The sequence below is a fragment of the Tachyglossus aculeatus genome, chromosome 24 (genome assembly GCF_015852505.1).
Source record: "Tachyglossus aculeatus isolate mTacAcu1 chromosome 24, mTacAcu1.pri, whole genome shotgun sequence".
Taxonomy (NCBI): Eukaryota; Metazoa; Chordata; class Mammalia; order Monotremata; family Tachyglossidae; genus Tachyglossus; species Tachyglossus aculeatus.
In genome coordinates this window covers 6,128,023-6,144,044 of record NC_052089.1, presented here as the reverse complement: position 1 = coordinate 6,144,044, position 16,022 = coordinate 6,128,023, and the positions used below count along the sequence as shown (strand labels likewise).

Here is a 16,022-nt window from a genome sequence, read left to right as displayed (position 1 = left end):
ATTACAGTGCCTAGCTCTCAGTAAGCACTAAACACATACCAAAAAAAAAAATACCAACAAAACCCTCAGACATCCACAGCCTCTCTGGAAATAGCACAGCATAGTGGAAAGAGCACAGGACCGGGAGTCAGGAGACCTGGGTTCTAATCCCAGCCCTGCCACCTTCCAGCTGTGTGACTTTGGTCAAGTCACTTCTCTGTGTCTCAGTTTCCTCATATATAAAATGGGGACTGAATGGCTGTAGACTGCAAGCTTCTTGCGGGCAGAGAACACCACTACCAACTCTGCTGTGTTGTCATTTCCCAAGTACTTAGAACAGTGCTTTGCATACAATAAATGGTCAATAAATACCACCGATTGACTGATTGATTGGGGATGTGATACCTGTTCTCCCTCCTACTTACATTGTGAGTTATTAGGGGGCCAGGGACATTGTCCAACCTGATTACCTTGTATTTACTTAAGCGCTTAGTACAGTGCATGGCACATAGTAAGGGCTTATCACATATCACAGTTATTATTATTATTATTATTATTGTTATTATAGCAGATAGTGCCCCAGATCAGCCACCTTCTTGTGGGATCAGAATCCATGGGCTTTGCCCTCTTCTAGAGAAGCAGTGTGGCCTAGTGGATAGAGCCTGGTGTCAAAAGGACCTGGATTCTAATCCCAGCTCTGCCACTTGTCTGCTGTGTGGTCTTGGAAAAGTAACTTCCTCATCTGTGAAATGGGGATTAATGTTGTGGGCCTCATGTGGGGCATGGATTCTTTTCAACCTGATTAGCTTGTATCTACCCCAATGCTTAGTTCAGCACTTAGAACAGTGCTTGGCACATAGTAAGTGCTTAACAAATACCATCATCATTATTATTACAGTGCCTGGAACATAGTAAGCACTTAACAAATACCATAAAAAATAGAAAAGAAGAGTTTGCTTGTCCAATTTGAACCTGTCAACTCTAAGCCTCAGGGGTTGCCCCCTCATTGAGAAGACTACATTTCTTTGATCGTCATCAAAGAAGCAGTGTGGCTTAGTGGAAAGAGCCCGGGCTTGGGAGTCAGAAGTTGTGGGTTCTAATTCCCCTTCTGCCACTTGTCAGCTGTATGACTGCGGGCAAGTCACTTAACTTCTCTGGGCCTCAGTTCCCTCACTTGTAAAATGGGGGGATAATAATAATAATAATTAATAATTTTGGTATTTGTTAAGCGCTTACTGTGTGCCAAGCACTGTTCTAAGCACTGGGGGAGTTACAAGGTGATCAGGTTGTCCAACAAGGGGCTCACAGTCTTAATCCCCATTTTCCAGATGAGGTCACTGAGGGGATGAAGTTTTTGAGCCCTACGTGGGACACCCTGATTACCTTGTATCTACCCCAGCACTTAGAACAGTGCACATAGTAAGCACTTAACGAATGCCATTACTATTATTATCCTTTCTCCAGCTATATTATCAATCAATCAAGCAAGGAATCAGTGGTATTTATAGAGCACAGACCTAGGAGTCAGAAGGACATAAGTTCTAATTCTGGCCCCACCCTGTGTCTGCTGGGTGACCTTGGGAAAGTCACTTAACTTTTCTGGGCCTCAGTTACTTCATCTGTAAAATGGGGAGTAAAACTGTGAGTCCCATGTGGGACAGGGACTCTATCCAACCCCATTAGCTTGAATCTACCCCAGTGCTTAGAACGGTGCCTGACCTGTAGTAAGTGCTTGACAAATATCATTATTATTATTATTGAGCAATGACTGTGGGTACAGCACTGTACTAAGCAGGTGGGAGAGTCCTATAAGGCAGATAGACCCCATCCTGCTTGTTTACTTTAGTTTATTCTATGCCCTCAGGAATACCATACCTACTCAGTATCTACTGCTGATTGATTAATTAATTGTTTACACTGTTCTCCTAATGCAGCAACCAGAACTGCACTCAGTGTTCCAGGTAAGGACAAACCAAGGTTCAAACAGTGACAAAGGTGTTCCATTTGACTGGTTTTCCATCTCCTTCCTGATGACGCCTCGCATTTGGCTGTCTGATTTGGCTGCAGCCATACAGTGGGCCGATGTTTTCAAAAGATACCCTGACCACAAGATCTCTTCCCTGAATCTAGCCTGCTAGCTAGTCCCACCACCTGGGAGTTGAAATCTAGACCGTCTTTCCCTCAACAAGGTCCCTGGGCCTTGTTCGCCTTGAGGGTATGGGCCACGTCCAGTCACTCTGTAAGCTCCCTGCTGTCTGTCCCTCTCTGGTCACCATTTCACTCCTCGGACGAACTCAGTGTCACCTGCAAACTAGGAGAATTACTGCACACTTCCTTCTAGGGATCGCTGATGGAAAAGTGAGTAAAACCCACCCAACCCCGCTCCCCGGTGGACCCACTCTTCATCTGTTCCCCTCCTAAGAAGGGTCTTCTATCCTTGAGGGGCCCGTGTTTTAGCCGGTTTTTGTTCCAAAACATTCCCTTCAATCTCATGGTTGCCTAGTTGGTTTAAACCCTTTGCCGTGGAATCGAACACTTCATGTTCTTGGCTGATCCCTTTGAAGCTTCGGCTGATGTCCAAGGTGGGATTTCCCCAGCTGTAGACCCCCTGGACCTCTCCTGCCCACCTCTCTCCTCCCCACCCTTTCTCACAAACCTTGATTTCCATCATCCTGAGGGAAACTGAGACCAGAACCTCAGAAAGTGAGGCAGAGTAGGCTCAGTCGCCGGATCAACCGGTTGGTCTGGGTACTTGTATCCAGACTTGACTATTGAATCAACCTCTCTTCCCTCTTCAGTCCATAGTATGCTCCGCTTCCCAGATCATTATTTCCACGCATAATTCTGTGCACATCTTCCCACCCTTCAGAAACCTCTACTGGCTGCCCATTCCTCTCCACATCAAACAAACAAACATTTCTTGAACCCTTGCTGTGTGCAGAACACTGTACTAAACACAAGAAAGTTGGTAGACAAGCTCCCTGCTCAGTCTAGAGTGGGAGACAGACATTAATATACATAAGTTACAGATGTATAAATACGTGCTGTGAGGATGAGGGTGGGGTGAATATCAAGTATTCAGAGTGCAGATTCAAGTGAATAGGCGACACAGAAGGGAGAGGAAGTTGGGGAAAAGCGAGAAGGCAGTGTGATTTTAATAAGGCTTTGAAGGTGGGGAAAGTGGCAATTTGAATATACGGATGGAGAGAGGGGGGATTGGGGGCGAGGAGTCAGCGGTGAGATAGATGAGATCGAAGACCAGTGAGTAGGTTGGCATCGAGAGGATCGAAGGGTGTGACCTGGGCTGCAGTTGGAAAGCAGTGAGCTGGTTGAGTACTTTAAAGCCAACACTGAAGAGTTTCTATGTGACGTGGAGGTGGATGGGAAATCACTGGGGATTCTTCAGGAGTGGGAAGATGGGTACTGAATATTTTTTTAGAAAAATGATATAGGCAGCAAAGTGAAGTATGGACTGGACAGGAGGTCTCGGTGAGGGGGTCAGTGAGAAGACTGATGCAGTAATCGAGGTGGGCTAGGATAAGAGCTAGGATGCCGATTGTCAGCTGTGTGACTTTGACAAGTCACTTAACTTCTCTGTGCCTCAGTTACCTCATCTGTAAAATGGGAATTAAGACTGTGAGCCCCACATGGGACAACCTGATCACCTTATAACCTCCCCAGCGCTTAGAACAGTGCTTTGCACATAGTAAGTGCTTAATAAATGCCATTATTATTAGAAAAGCAATATGGCCCAGTGGAAACATCACCGGCCTGGGAGTAAGAGGACCTGGGTTCTAATCTCATCTCCACCATTTGTCGGCTGCATGACCTTGAGCAAGTCACTTAACTTCTCTGTGCCTCAGTTATCTCATCTGTTGTCTCATCAGTAAAATGGGGATTAGCACTGTGAGCCCCACGTGGGACATGGACTGTGTCCAACCTGCTTATCTAGTATCTACCCCAGCACTTAGAACAATGCCTAGCACATAATAAGGGCTTAACAAATATCGTTGAAAGAGAATGCTTGTCTCACTGTACTAGCAGTTCAGATGGAACTTGTTGTGGGCAGAAAATGTGTCCGTGTATTGTTGTATTGTGATCTCTGAAACGTTTAGCACAGTGCTTTACAAAGCAGTAAGCCCTCAATAATAATAATAATGATAATGGCATTTATTAAGCATTTACTATGTGCAAAGCACTGTTCTAAGTGCCGGAGAGGTTACAAGGTGATCCAGTTGTCCCACGGAGGGCTTGCAGTCTTCATCCCCACTTTACAGATGAGGTAACTGAGGCCCAGAGAAGTGAAGTGACTTGCCCAAAGTCACATAGCTGACAAGTGGTGGAGCCGGAATTTGAAACCCATGACCTCTGACTCCAAAGCCCGGGCTCTTTCCACTGCTCCATGCTGCTTTTCAATAAATATAACTGATTAAATGAATAATCATTGCTCACAAGAGCTGTACAAAGTTGATGGCAGGGTGGACTACAGGAAGGGTGATGCATGGTTCTCTGGGTTCTGGGTGTTTCCTCTAGTTGAGTAGTGGCGGGATCCTAGCCCCACCCTCTGAGTGGAGTCTCCAAAGTGAGAAGCGAAAGTGAAGCCACTCACCTCAAGTGGCTCACCTCATCCCACCGACCCTGGGAATCGATGCACCCAACTCACAGATGAGGCCCACGGGGACCTTGGATGAACTTTACCTGGAGATAGGGGTGGTTTGGGCCTGCGGGCCTCCCAGGGGCAGAAGAGTAGTATGGCGACCACCCACCCCCGTCCACCCCCAACCCTGGGACTACCTGATGGTGATGATCTGGCCAAAGTCCAGCTCGTAGTTGTTGACTTGTGCGATGAAGATGGCAGCCACGGCTTCGTAGAGGGCAGTGCCATCCATGTTAATGGTGGCCCCCACGGGCAGCACAAAGCGGGCGATTCGACGGTCAATGTGGTTGTTCTCCAGCAAACACTTGAATGTGATGGGCAAGGTCGCTGAGCTGGAAAACAGCAACATAGCCTCTGATTCATTCATTCAAGCATATTTATTGAGCGCTTACTGCGTGCAGAGCACTGTACTAAGTACTTGGAAAGTACAACTCGACAACAGATATAAAACTGGCCCCTCTGCAGCTCTTGCTCCCTCCCCCGTGGGGATGGGTACAAAATGGGGAGCTGAGCCCAGCTTCTTGGGACCAGAGGAACTGGAGTCCCACCATCAGGAGAATGGCTCTAATGACACAGTGATGGCCCCACAGGTTCGGGAAAATGGTTATATTATCAGAGGAATCAGCTCTACTGGCAACCCAAGAGCACCAAAGTGCCTTTTCTTTTTAGGAAATCTGTGTCAGCAGACAGTTTTGACTAAGGAGGCCCTATGGGCCTCTGTGCTGATTTACTTTGCCCTAGAAATTGGATGGATGGCCACATGTCCCAGCATGCACTGCTGTGGTGCCAACCTGAGGCCTAGGGGAGGAGGAAGGGCAGGGGATGTAATAGAGGAAAGGGGTCTTTTTCAGCTTGGCAACTGATGGGGTACCAGGACCATCCCTGTAGATATTTACTATTCTATTTATTTTGTTAATGATGTGCATAGTCTTCTAGACTTCTAGTCTTCTAGCCTGTGAGCCCGCTGTTGGGTAGGGACCGTCTCTATATGTTGCAAACTTGTACTTCCCAAGCCCTTAGTACAGTGCTCTGCACACAGTAAGCGCTCAATAAATATAATTGAATGAATGAATGAATGTGCATTTAGCTTTAATTCTATTTGTTCTGACAACTTGGCACCTGTCCACATGATTTGTTTTGTTGTCTGTCTCCCCCTTCTAGACTGTGAGCCCGTTGTTGGGTAGGGAACGTCTCTATACATCACCAACTTGTACTTCCCAAGCTCTTAGTACAGTGCTCTGCACAAAGTAAGCGCTAAATAAATATGATTGAATGAATGAATGAATGAATGCAGTTTTATCAAGGAAGGCCATCGGATGGAGGTGGGATTTCAGGAAGCTCTGAGGAGGAGGAGGGCCGTGCCTGGTGGATTGTTTATGGAGGAGAGAATTCCTGTTAGGAGAAAAGATGTGACCAGTAATTTGGCTTCAGTGCTTAAAACAGTGCTTGGCACGTAGTAAGCGCTTAACAAATACCGTAATATAGGAGAAGAAGAGCATGAGCAGGGGAGTAGTGGGTGAAGAGACCGGGTACACAGAAAGGACAGAGCCGGTGGGTTTGCATACATATAAACGAGCATGGGTATGCCGGGGTGTTCGTATACATGTGATGTACATGTGTTTGCGCATGCAGTGAGTGTACGTGTGTCCTCTCCTAGAGTCTCTGTAATGCAAGAGTTGCAGGGAAGGGGCCAGTCAACTGGGGAGCCCCCTGATCTCCCCCTTCCCAGTGGCACGGGAGTGAGGGTCCCAGAGAGGTGGAGGGGCGGCGTTTTGGCTGGCCCCGCTGCACCTGGACGAAGTGGCCAGGGCGATGAGCAGGGCCTGCAGGATCCCCCGGATGAAGACGATGGGATTTTTCCTGGTGATGAGGAAGTAGACGGTGGGCAGGAGGAGCAGGCCGTGAACCATCAGCCCACACACCACCGTGATGGCGTAGAAACCCAGCTTCCTCCCGATGGCTGAGGGGTCGTCCATCTCCAGGATCTTGCCCGCGATAAGGAACACGATCCCGAAGGGGAAGTACCTGAGCAGGCAGGAGAAATGGGCAGGAACCCAGTTTGAGGGCCAGGCCAGCAGGCGCAGATTGGGGCCCAGGCCCTCGGCCTCTGCCCTGCTGGCTGTTCCGCATGATCTGAGAGACTTTGCTTCCTTCAGCCTCCAGGCCCAGAGATTGAGCCAGATCCAAGAGATGCCTTTCCCCTCAACTGCAAACTGTACTTGTTCTGCCAACGTTTCCCCTCTCCTCAGAAGCCTTCAGGGGTTGTCTGGGTATGCAAAAGGGGAACAGTTTGCCTAAGAGGTGCTCTATTGGTTTATGAATGTGCCTGGGCACATTTCAGAGATGGAAATTATTTGCCAATAGGGGAAATACAAAAAGAAGGATAGCACAGATAGTACAAGAGCATCAGGATGGAATAACTCAAGAAATATAATCAACTTGACAAACTTGAAATATAATCAATGCGACAGGTCGGATATCAACCGACCTGATATCCAATCTACCAACCTTGCCCAGTCCTCTCTGCAGAAACTCCTGACAGATGATTTGAAGGCCTATCATCAGCTGTCTCCCTCCTCAATCAATCAATCAAGGTTTATTAATGGCTTCACTGACCTTGGCTTCACTGACACTGTGATCTACTGGTTCTCCTCCTATCTCTCTGACTGTTCATTGTCAATCTCTTCTGCAGGCTCCTCCTCTGTCTTTTCACCCTCTGTGGGAGACCCTCAAGGCTCACTTCTAGATCTCCCCTCTATTTTCCACCCACACCCATTTTCTTGGAGAACTCATTTGCTCCTATGGCTTCAATTACCATCACTATGATTTCCTCCTGCCTTCAGGATATATCTACTTGGATGTCCCATGGACACCTGAAATTTAACATTTCCAAAACACCAAGTGCTTGGGAGAGTACAATACATGGGGTCCCCCCAGCCATCCCTTGGTAATTGCTCCCCTGCCCCGATGGAAGAGTCCGGCTCAGAGGCTCTAGAAGAGACTCACAGTGATGTTTCTGGAAGACAGGAGCCCAATTCACTTACCACACAGCCAGGGCCACGATCTTCATGACTGACTCATTCAGACACTGGCAGAAGCTGACCAGAGGGACCCCACTCTCTCCCATCCTGCCAAGCATGATTCCTGCAGAGACATGCCCACACCCTGACCCCAGTATATGCACACAGTCACACCCGCAATCCACACAACCTCACTCCCAGCCACACACACACACAGCGCCCATGCAGTCATACTCCACTGCAGTGGCTCACATGCAGTCATGGTGACAGACAGACAGACAGACAGACAGACAGACAGACACACACACACAGCATCATACAGAGAAGCAGTGTGGCTCAGTGGAAAGAGCCCGAGCATTGGAGTAAGAGGTCACGGGTTCAAATCCCAGCTCCGCCAATTGTCAGCTGTGGAACTTGGGGCAAGTCACTTAACTTCTCTGGGCCTCAGTTCCCTCAACTGTAAAATGGGGATAAAGACTGTGAGCCCCCTGTGGGACAACCTGATCACCTTGTAACCACCCCAGCGCTTAGACAAGTGCTTTGCATGTAGTAAGCACTTAATAAATGCCATTATTATTATTATTATTATTATACCACTCACATCCAGAGTGCCATAGACAACAACACAGTCACAAACACACACAGTGATATCCTCACAAATGCGTTCAGTTGGGTTGCCAACAGCTGATAATGATTGTTACTAGCAGTATGAACACAAGTTACTCACTTGTAAAGATTTTTTCTGATTGGCTAAAAGTAGTAGAGAGAAGGCTTTTTGGGGGTACAGGAGTGGGGAGAGGGGTTGGGGCTGATCACTTGGGAGCTGCCAGCCAGACTCACAACCAATGGTGTTTGCCACAATCTCTCTCAACAGTTGGCAAGCCTGATCCCTCCACCGGCTCCCCCAGCCCCTTTGGCCTGGGGCTCTCCTGGTCTGGCATTGGGTGGCAATCGATGGAGCCCTAGGGGCCAATATGGGGCTGGCTAGGGGGAAGGTGCGAGGTAACCCCTGGGGATGAGAAAAGTGGGCAACTTAGGCAGAACTGAACAGCATTCAGACCTAATTAGGGAAGAGGCCCAGGTGGAGAAGGTCAGGCCTGGCAGCCCCTCCCACTATGGGGAGCTGGAATAGGGGTGGGGGGACAGGAAGGGGAGGGTTCATCGGCTCCTCGGGGGGATGGGGAGCCTCTCCCCTGGGGGGAGAAACTGAGGCTCAGGAGGGGCCAGGGTGGGGCTGGCCAGTGGGAGGAAGAGCTGCCTCCCTATATCCTCTGTCTTTGCTGAGCAGATGGCAAAGCAGCCATGGCCGTGGTGGTAATGGTGGAGACCACAGTGAAGACCGTGCAGAAAATGGTGGCTGTGATTACAGTACTAGCAGTAACAGTGGTGGCTACATGTTCCTGGCATTCCACTAGCTGCAAACCCGGTGTGGCCACCACTCATACACATGGACGTCCAGGGAGCGGGCTGGTGGGGAGCAGGGAGATGGGGCTAACCAGAGATGGACCTCAGGGGAGATACGAAGCAGAGCTTCCCTAAACTTGGCAGTCCAGAGACTCCACCTGAACTTTTTAGGATGAGAGCGGGGCTTGGTGGGGCCGGGGGGGGTGGTGCGGGGGAAAGACAGGGACAGGGGTAGGGTCAGGAGAAGCCACCAGGGATGAGATCAACCCTACCTCCTTCCTTCCTATCTACCTCCTTCCCCTCCCCACAGCACCTGTACATATGTTTGTACAGATTTATTACTCTATTTATTTTACTTGTACATATCTACTATTCTATTTATTCTGTTAATGATGTGCATCTAACTTTATTTCTATTTATTCTGATGACTTGACACCTGTCCACATGTCTTATTTTGTTGTCTGCCTCCCCCTTCTAGACTGTGAGCCATCATCATCATCATCAATTGTATTTATTGAGTGCTTACTGTGTGCAGAGCACTGTACTAAGCGCTTGGGAAGTACAAGTTGGCAACATATAGAGACAGTCCCTACCCAACAGTGGGCTCACAGTCTAAAAGAATGAAAACACTCAGCTACTGGAGAATGAAGTCTCGACAAGGCAAACTCGACTAGAGGGGCATCTTGAAAACTACATGATCCTCAAACAATTAGGAGAGCCTTCTGTTATCACAGTAATATTTATTTAGTTTGATCAGCAAGTTGCCTATAGCATGGAGACTCTAGCAAAACAGCATCTTAATACAGATGATGACGGCTTTGCCTTATATCAACAGTCAACGTGCAACGTGTGTCGGGTTGCTTCCAGTTAATCAAGTTGTAACAGATGAAAAAGGTGTCCTGACGCTTAGGAGCCAGTTGTTTAGCTTCCCTTGGCTTAAAAGTTTTAGCTGGAAAAAACCGATACAGCAGAGGAGAGAAGCCAGTTGTTGGGTAGGGACCGCGTCTATATGTTGCCAACTTGTACTTCCCAATCACTGAGTACAGTGCTCTGCACACAGTAAGCACTCAATAAATACGATTGAATGCATGAATGACCCTCGCCCCTGCCCTGGCCCTGAGCAGGTCACTTTGGAGAGGCCCAGGACTTGGAACAGGTGAGTCAGAGACAGCCAGGACACAGACAGGTTCAGGGGGAGGGAGGGAAAGCAGAAAGACAAATGTCCCCTTGTCCTCCGGGGAAGCCAAACTGCTTCCACCCACCCCCTTGGTGTCCACCCTCCAAGGTCAGGGGCAGCAGCAGAGTCCAGAGGAGTGAGAACATACACCCAGGGCACGTACCCATGGTGGCCGAGAAGATGACTATCCCCAGCACATTCATGCCGTCACTCGTGCCGGGCTCCGACCTGTAGATGACCTCTGGAGGTGGGGTGATGTCCAGGACGAAGTTCTGCACGTCGGACCCATTCTCCTCCTGGATCCCATAGACGATGACTCTGTGGGTGGTCCTATGGGGACCCGCCGGGCTGGCCTTGACCACAGAGACCGTCTTGGTGCGGTACTACCGGGAAGCCCGCAGCAAGAGGCTGTAAGGGATGGATGGGCCACCAGCCCCAGCCCAGCTCCCCGGAGACTTGGCCCGCGCCCCCAGCCCTGCAGTATGCAGTATTATGGAAAGGCGAGAGAGAAATCTCAACTGGATTACTGCATCGGTCTCCTCTCTGATCTCTCATCCTCTTGTCTCTCCCCACTTCAGTCTATACTGCACACTGCTGCCTGGATCATCTTTGTGCAGAAACGCTCTGGTATGTTACTCCCCTCCTCAAAAATTTCCAGTGGCTGCCTGTCAACCTACGCATCGAGCAAAAACTTCTCACTCGGCTTCGAGGATCTCCATCCCCTCGCCCCCTCCTACCTCACCTCCCTTCTCTCCTTCTACAGCCCAGCCTGCACCCTCCACCCCTCTGCCGCTAACCACCTCACTGTACATCGTTCTCACCCATCCCGCCGTCGACCCCCAGCCCACGTCCTCCCCCTGGCCTGGAATGCCCTCCCTTCGCACATCTGCCAAGCTAGCTCTCTTCCTTCCTTCAAAGCCCTACGGAGAGCTCACCTCCTCCAAGAGGCCTTCCCAGAGTGAGCCCTCTTTTTCCTCTCCTCCTCCCCATCCCCCTGCCCTACCTCCTTCCCCTTCCCACAGCACCTGTATATATGTTTGTACAGATTTATAACTCTATTTACTTTACTTGTACATATTTACGATTCTATTCATTTTGTTAATGATATGCATTTAGCTTTAATTCTTTTTGTTCTGACGACTTGACACCTGTCCACATGTTTTGTTTTGTTGTGTCTCCCCCTTCTAGATTGTGAGCCTGTTGTTGAGTAGGGACCGTCTCTATATGTTGCCAACTTGTACTTCCCAAGCGCTTAATACAGTGCTCTGCACACAGTAAGTGCTCATAAATACGATTGAATGAATGAATGAATGAATGAAAATGACCCCTGGGGATTGCAGACATCTGGAGTCAGAGCCTGGGACTCAGGGGACCTGGGTTCTAACCCTGGCTCTGCCACTTGCCTGATGTGAAACTTCAATCTCCAGCCCTGATCTCTCTCCCTCTTCACAGTCTCATATTTTCTTTTGCCTTCAAGACATCTTTACTTAGATGTGCTCCTGTCACTCAAATTTAACGTATTCAAAACAGAACACCTTATCTTCCCACCTAAACCCTGTCCTCCTCTTGACTTTCCCATCAGCTCCATCCTTCCAGTCTCACAAACCAGTAACCTGGGCATTACCCTTGACTCCTCTCTGTCATTCAACCCACATATTCAATCCATCCCTAAGTCCTGTGGGTCCCACCTTCACGACATTGCTAAAATCCACCCCTTACTTTCCATCCAACCTGCTACCAAGTTAATACAATCACTCATCCTATCCCATCTGGATTACTGCATCCTTGCTGACCTCCCAGCCCCCTGTCTCTCCCCACTTCAGTCCATACTTCACTCTGCTGCCTGAATAATTTTTCTACAGAAATGTTCAGGACGTGTTTCCCTTGTCCTCAAAAAGCTCCAGTGGTTGCCCGTCCACCTCTGCCTCAGACAAAAACGCCTCATGATTGGCTTCAAAACACTCAATCACCTTGCCCCCTCCTACCTCACCCTGCTGTTTTCCTACTACAATTCACTTCACTGCTCTAATACTAACCTCACTGTGCCTTGATCTATCTTGTCAACCCCTTGCCCACATTCTGCTTCTGGCCTGGGACACCCTCCCTCTTCAAGTCTCCTTCAAAGCCTTCAGGCACATCTCCTTCAGGAGACCTTCCCAAACTAAGCCCCCACCCTCCACCCTTTCCTCTTCTCCCACTCCCTTCTGTGTCACCCTGACTTGCCCCCTTTGTTCTTTCCCCCTCCCAGCCCCTCAGAATTTATGTATATATCTGTAATTTATTTATTTATATTAATGTCTGCTCGTGGCGGGAAGGGAATGTGTCTGTTTATTGTTGTATTGTACTCTCCTAAGCACTTAGTACAGTGCTCTGCACACAGTAAGTGCTCAATAAATGCAATTGATTGAATGAATGAAATGGTATTTGTTGAGCGCTTACTGAGCACCGTACTAAGCACTTGGGAGATCACTTCACTTCTCTGTGCCTCCCTTTCCTCTTTAAAATGGGGATCTGATACCTGTTTTTCTTCCCACTTAGACTGTAAGCCCGAAGAGGGACAGGAACTGTGACTGACTTGATTCATTTGTATCTTCCCCAGTGTTTAGAGCAGTGCTTGGCACATAATAATAATAATAATAATAATAATAATAATAATAATAATAATAATGGTATTTGTTAAGCATTTAATATGTGCCAAGCACTGTTCTAAGCACTGGGGGTTTACAAGGTGATCAGGTTGTCCCACGTGGGGCTCACAGTCAATCCCAATTTTACAGATGAGGGAACTGAGGCACAGAGAAGTGACTTGCCCAAAGTCACACAGCTGACAATTGGTGGAGCTGGTATTTTAACCCCTGACCTCTAACTCCATTAATATGTTTGGTTTTGTTCTCTGTCTCCCCCTTCTAGACTGTGAGCCCACTGTTGGGTAGGGACTGTATATGTTGCCAACTTGTACTTCCCAAGTGCTTAGTACAGTGCTCCGCACACAGTAAGCACTCAATAAATACGATTGATTGATTGATTAAGTCCAAAGCCCATGCTCTTTCCACTGAGCAATGCTGCTTCTCTAGTAGGTACTTAACAAACACCTATTATTAATTATTATTAGTGAGTTCTCTGGAAGGGTCTCCACAATTCCCTCTCCTTCAGCCCTTCAGGGGAGGAGTCAGGCCTTTTCCTTCCCCAGTGAATCTCTCCAGGCATTGAACTCCCTTCTCCCCATTTCCCAGAGATAGACAGTTCCATGGAGAGAATCCAGATGCAAATCTGTCCCACTGTCTGGGATTCACACTGGGTCAGGCTGACTGGCCACAAAAGTGGCACTGTCCACTGGGGACTGGCTGAGGGCTGGCTCTGAGGAGAGCCACTGATATTCTAGACTGAAAGGTTGTTTCCGGGGGGAACACATCTGCCAACTTTGTTGCATTGTACTCTCCCTGGTGCTTAGATAGTGTTCAGCACGCAGTGAGCATTCAATAAATAACATTAATGATGACGATTCAGTGGCTTTGGACCAAGTTCGGAGCCCACCCGGCTTCACCGCTCCCTTGGGATGGGCCAATTCACTACTGTTCTGGCCCTGAGGCAGGGCAGGGGCCAGGTCACTGGGCAGAGAAGTGGTCTGCTGCCTCTTGGTCCTTAGTTCCCCGAGAGAGGATGAAAATGCATTGGCTCCCACGAGGTTCAGCCCTGCAGCCTAGTCAATCCAGGACTCAGCTCCAATGGGCCAGTGGGATTTTGGGGGACGTGTGTATGGTCGACTCTATGGTACCCATCATTATGGTTACAGATGGACCATCCAACACCCCCAACTTTCCTCTCTCCATCCCCGATTTTCCCTCCAGTAACCCAGCACTGACTGTTCGCCAATACCCACCCCTCTGCATCCTGCTGGTTTTTCCAGCTGCCCAGCTTTGTGCTGGAACAGATTTCCCTTGCTCTATCCCCCACTGGGGTAAGATGCGTTACCTCACATTTGCTTTGAATCTGCCACCCTCCCAGCTCCAACTGGGCCCCTCTTCCTGGTGCTGTGGGATTTGAGGAATGACAATTCAGAATTTGCTTGTCAACCAGCTTTGTGGTTTTGTAGAATTCCCTCCTGCACCCTCTCTCATTCATTCATTCAATCAGTTGCATTTTTTGAGTTCTTACTGTGTGCAGAGCACTGTACTAAGTGCTCTCCTGACTGCTCCATCCTCCTGGCCATCCTGGGTCCCCTTCCCAGCTCTTCCAGGCCCCTACTGAGGTGCACATACCAGCCCACGGCACAGTGATCCAGAAACCATGATTTGACTCAGCGGCAGAATGCTACTACCTTTGGGTGACTTTCCTACTCTCTTCTGGTGGTCCCAGGAAAAGGCCCCAGAAATCTCCCCAGGGGCTGCCAGGTACCCCCCTGCTGTATTCCTATTCCTAGCCAGGCCTCTTACTCCCCAGATGGTCCTTCCCTCCTCCACACCCCTAAACCTCACATCTTCCTGTCCATAATAATAATAATAATAATAATAATAATGGCATTTATTAAGCACTAACTATGTGCAAAGCACTGTTCTAAACACTGGGGAGGTTACCAGGTGATCAGGTTGTCCCACAGGGGGCTCACAGCCTTCATCCCCATTTTCCAGGTGAGGTAACTGAGGCCCAGAGAAGTGAAGTGACTTGCCCAAAGTCACACACCTGACAAATGGCAGAGCTGGGATTTGAACCCATGACCTCTGACTCCAAAGCCCACGCTCTTTCCCACTGAGCCACACTGCTTCTCTAGCATCTTTTCTTAAACTTCACACTCTCCCTGCTCTGCCCCTGTACCTACTCTTGGTTCCCTCCCTGCCTTCGCTGACTAGGGCCCCTTCTGCCCCTCGGCCCAGGCCTATTCCATCTGGGTAAGGGAAGATGGTAGATGGTAGATGGTAGAAGGGAAGATGGTAGAATAGCAGTGAGTTGGGGAGGGGAAGGAGATGGCCAGGAGAAAAACTGAAATGAGGGAAAAGCTGTAGGACAGAATTCAGGAGCAGCAGGGAGAGACTTGGAGAGGGGACTGGAATGGGCAAACAGAGGGAGGAAAACATGGGCAGAACAACTCAAGAGTTGAGAGACTTGGGGGAGAGAAGCAGAGAGACAAAGAGACATACCAGAGGAGGAAATGGAGACTTCCAGCAAGAGCAAAGGGAAACTACTGCTTCTGCCTAACCCTAGTGTAATCTCCTCCTTAGATTTATCCTGTCTCCGGATAAATGGAAATGTTTCCCTGGCTACAGGTGTGTTTCCCTGGCACCCTCAGTCCAAAGGTGCTCTCACCTGTTTGAATGTAGCCTCCACGAGGTTTGCTGGAAACATGTTTCTAGAGAGGGGGGAAAAGGCACTCAATAAATACCACTGATGGTGATAATGATGATGAATAAGGATGGAAGACCATGAGTACAGCACTCTGAAACCAGTAAGCTTTCATTAAGTTCCAGTAAGTTCACTGGAACTGATTTACTGAATAATGTAGCCCCTTAAGGGCAAGGATCGGGTCTACTAGTTGTATTTTACTCTCCTACATACAGTGTTCTGTACACTATTACTATCACTAAATCCTGTTGTTTCCACCTTCACAACAACACCCAAAATCCTCCATTTCCTCTCCATCCAAACTGCTACCACTTTAATCCAAGCACTTAATCTCTCCTGCCTTGATTACTGCATCAGCCTCCTTGCTGACCTCTCTGCCTTCTGTCTCTCCCCATTCCAGACCACACTTCACTCTGCTTCCCAGAAGCCAGTTCATTGGGACCAGGAA

General features: G+C 48.8%; 1 protein-coding gene across 1 annotated transcript in view; it reads right to left on the bottom strand.

The window, feature by feature from the left end:
* The window catches only part of SLC1A7 (solute carrier family 1 member 7), a 56,423-nt gene that overhangs the window by 4,941 nt on the left and 35,460 nt on the right, over window positions 1-16,022 (bottom strand). Inside the window, exons 4-8 of the mRNA XM_038766137.1 lie at window positions 15,539-15,581; window positions 10,401-10,590; window positions 7,681-7,801; window positions 6,428-6,661; window positions 4,774-4,968 (exon numbers count right to left, since the gene is read on the bottom strand). Coding sequence (XP_038622065.1) covers window positions 4,774-4,968; window positions 6,428-6,661; window positions 7,681-7,801; window positions 10,401-10,590; window positions 15,539-15,581 — 783 coding nt within the window. The remainder of the gene's footprint in view (window positions 1-4,773; window positions 4,969-6,427; window positions 6,662-7,680; window positions 7,802-10,400; window positions 10,591-15,538; window positions 15,582-16,022) is intronic.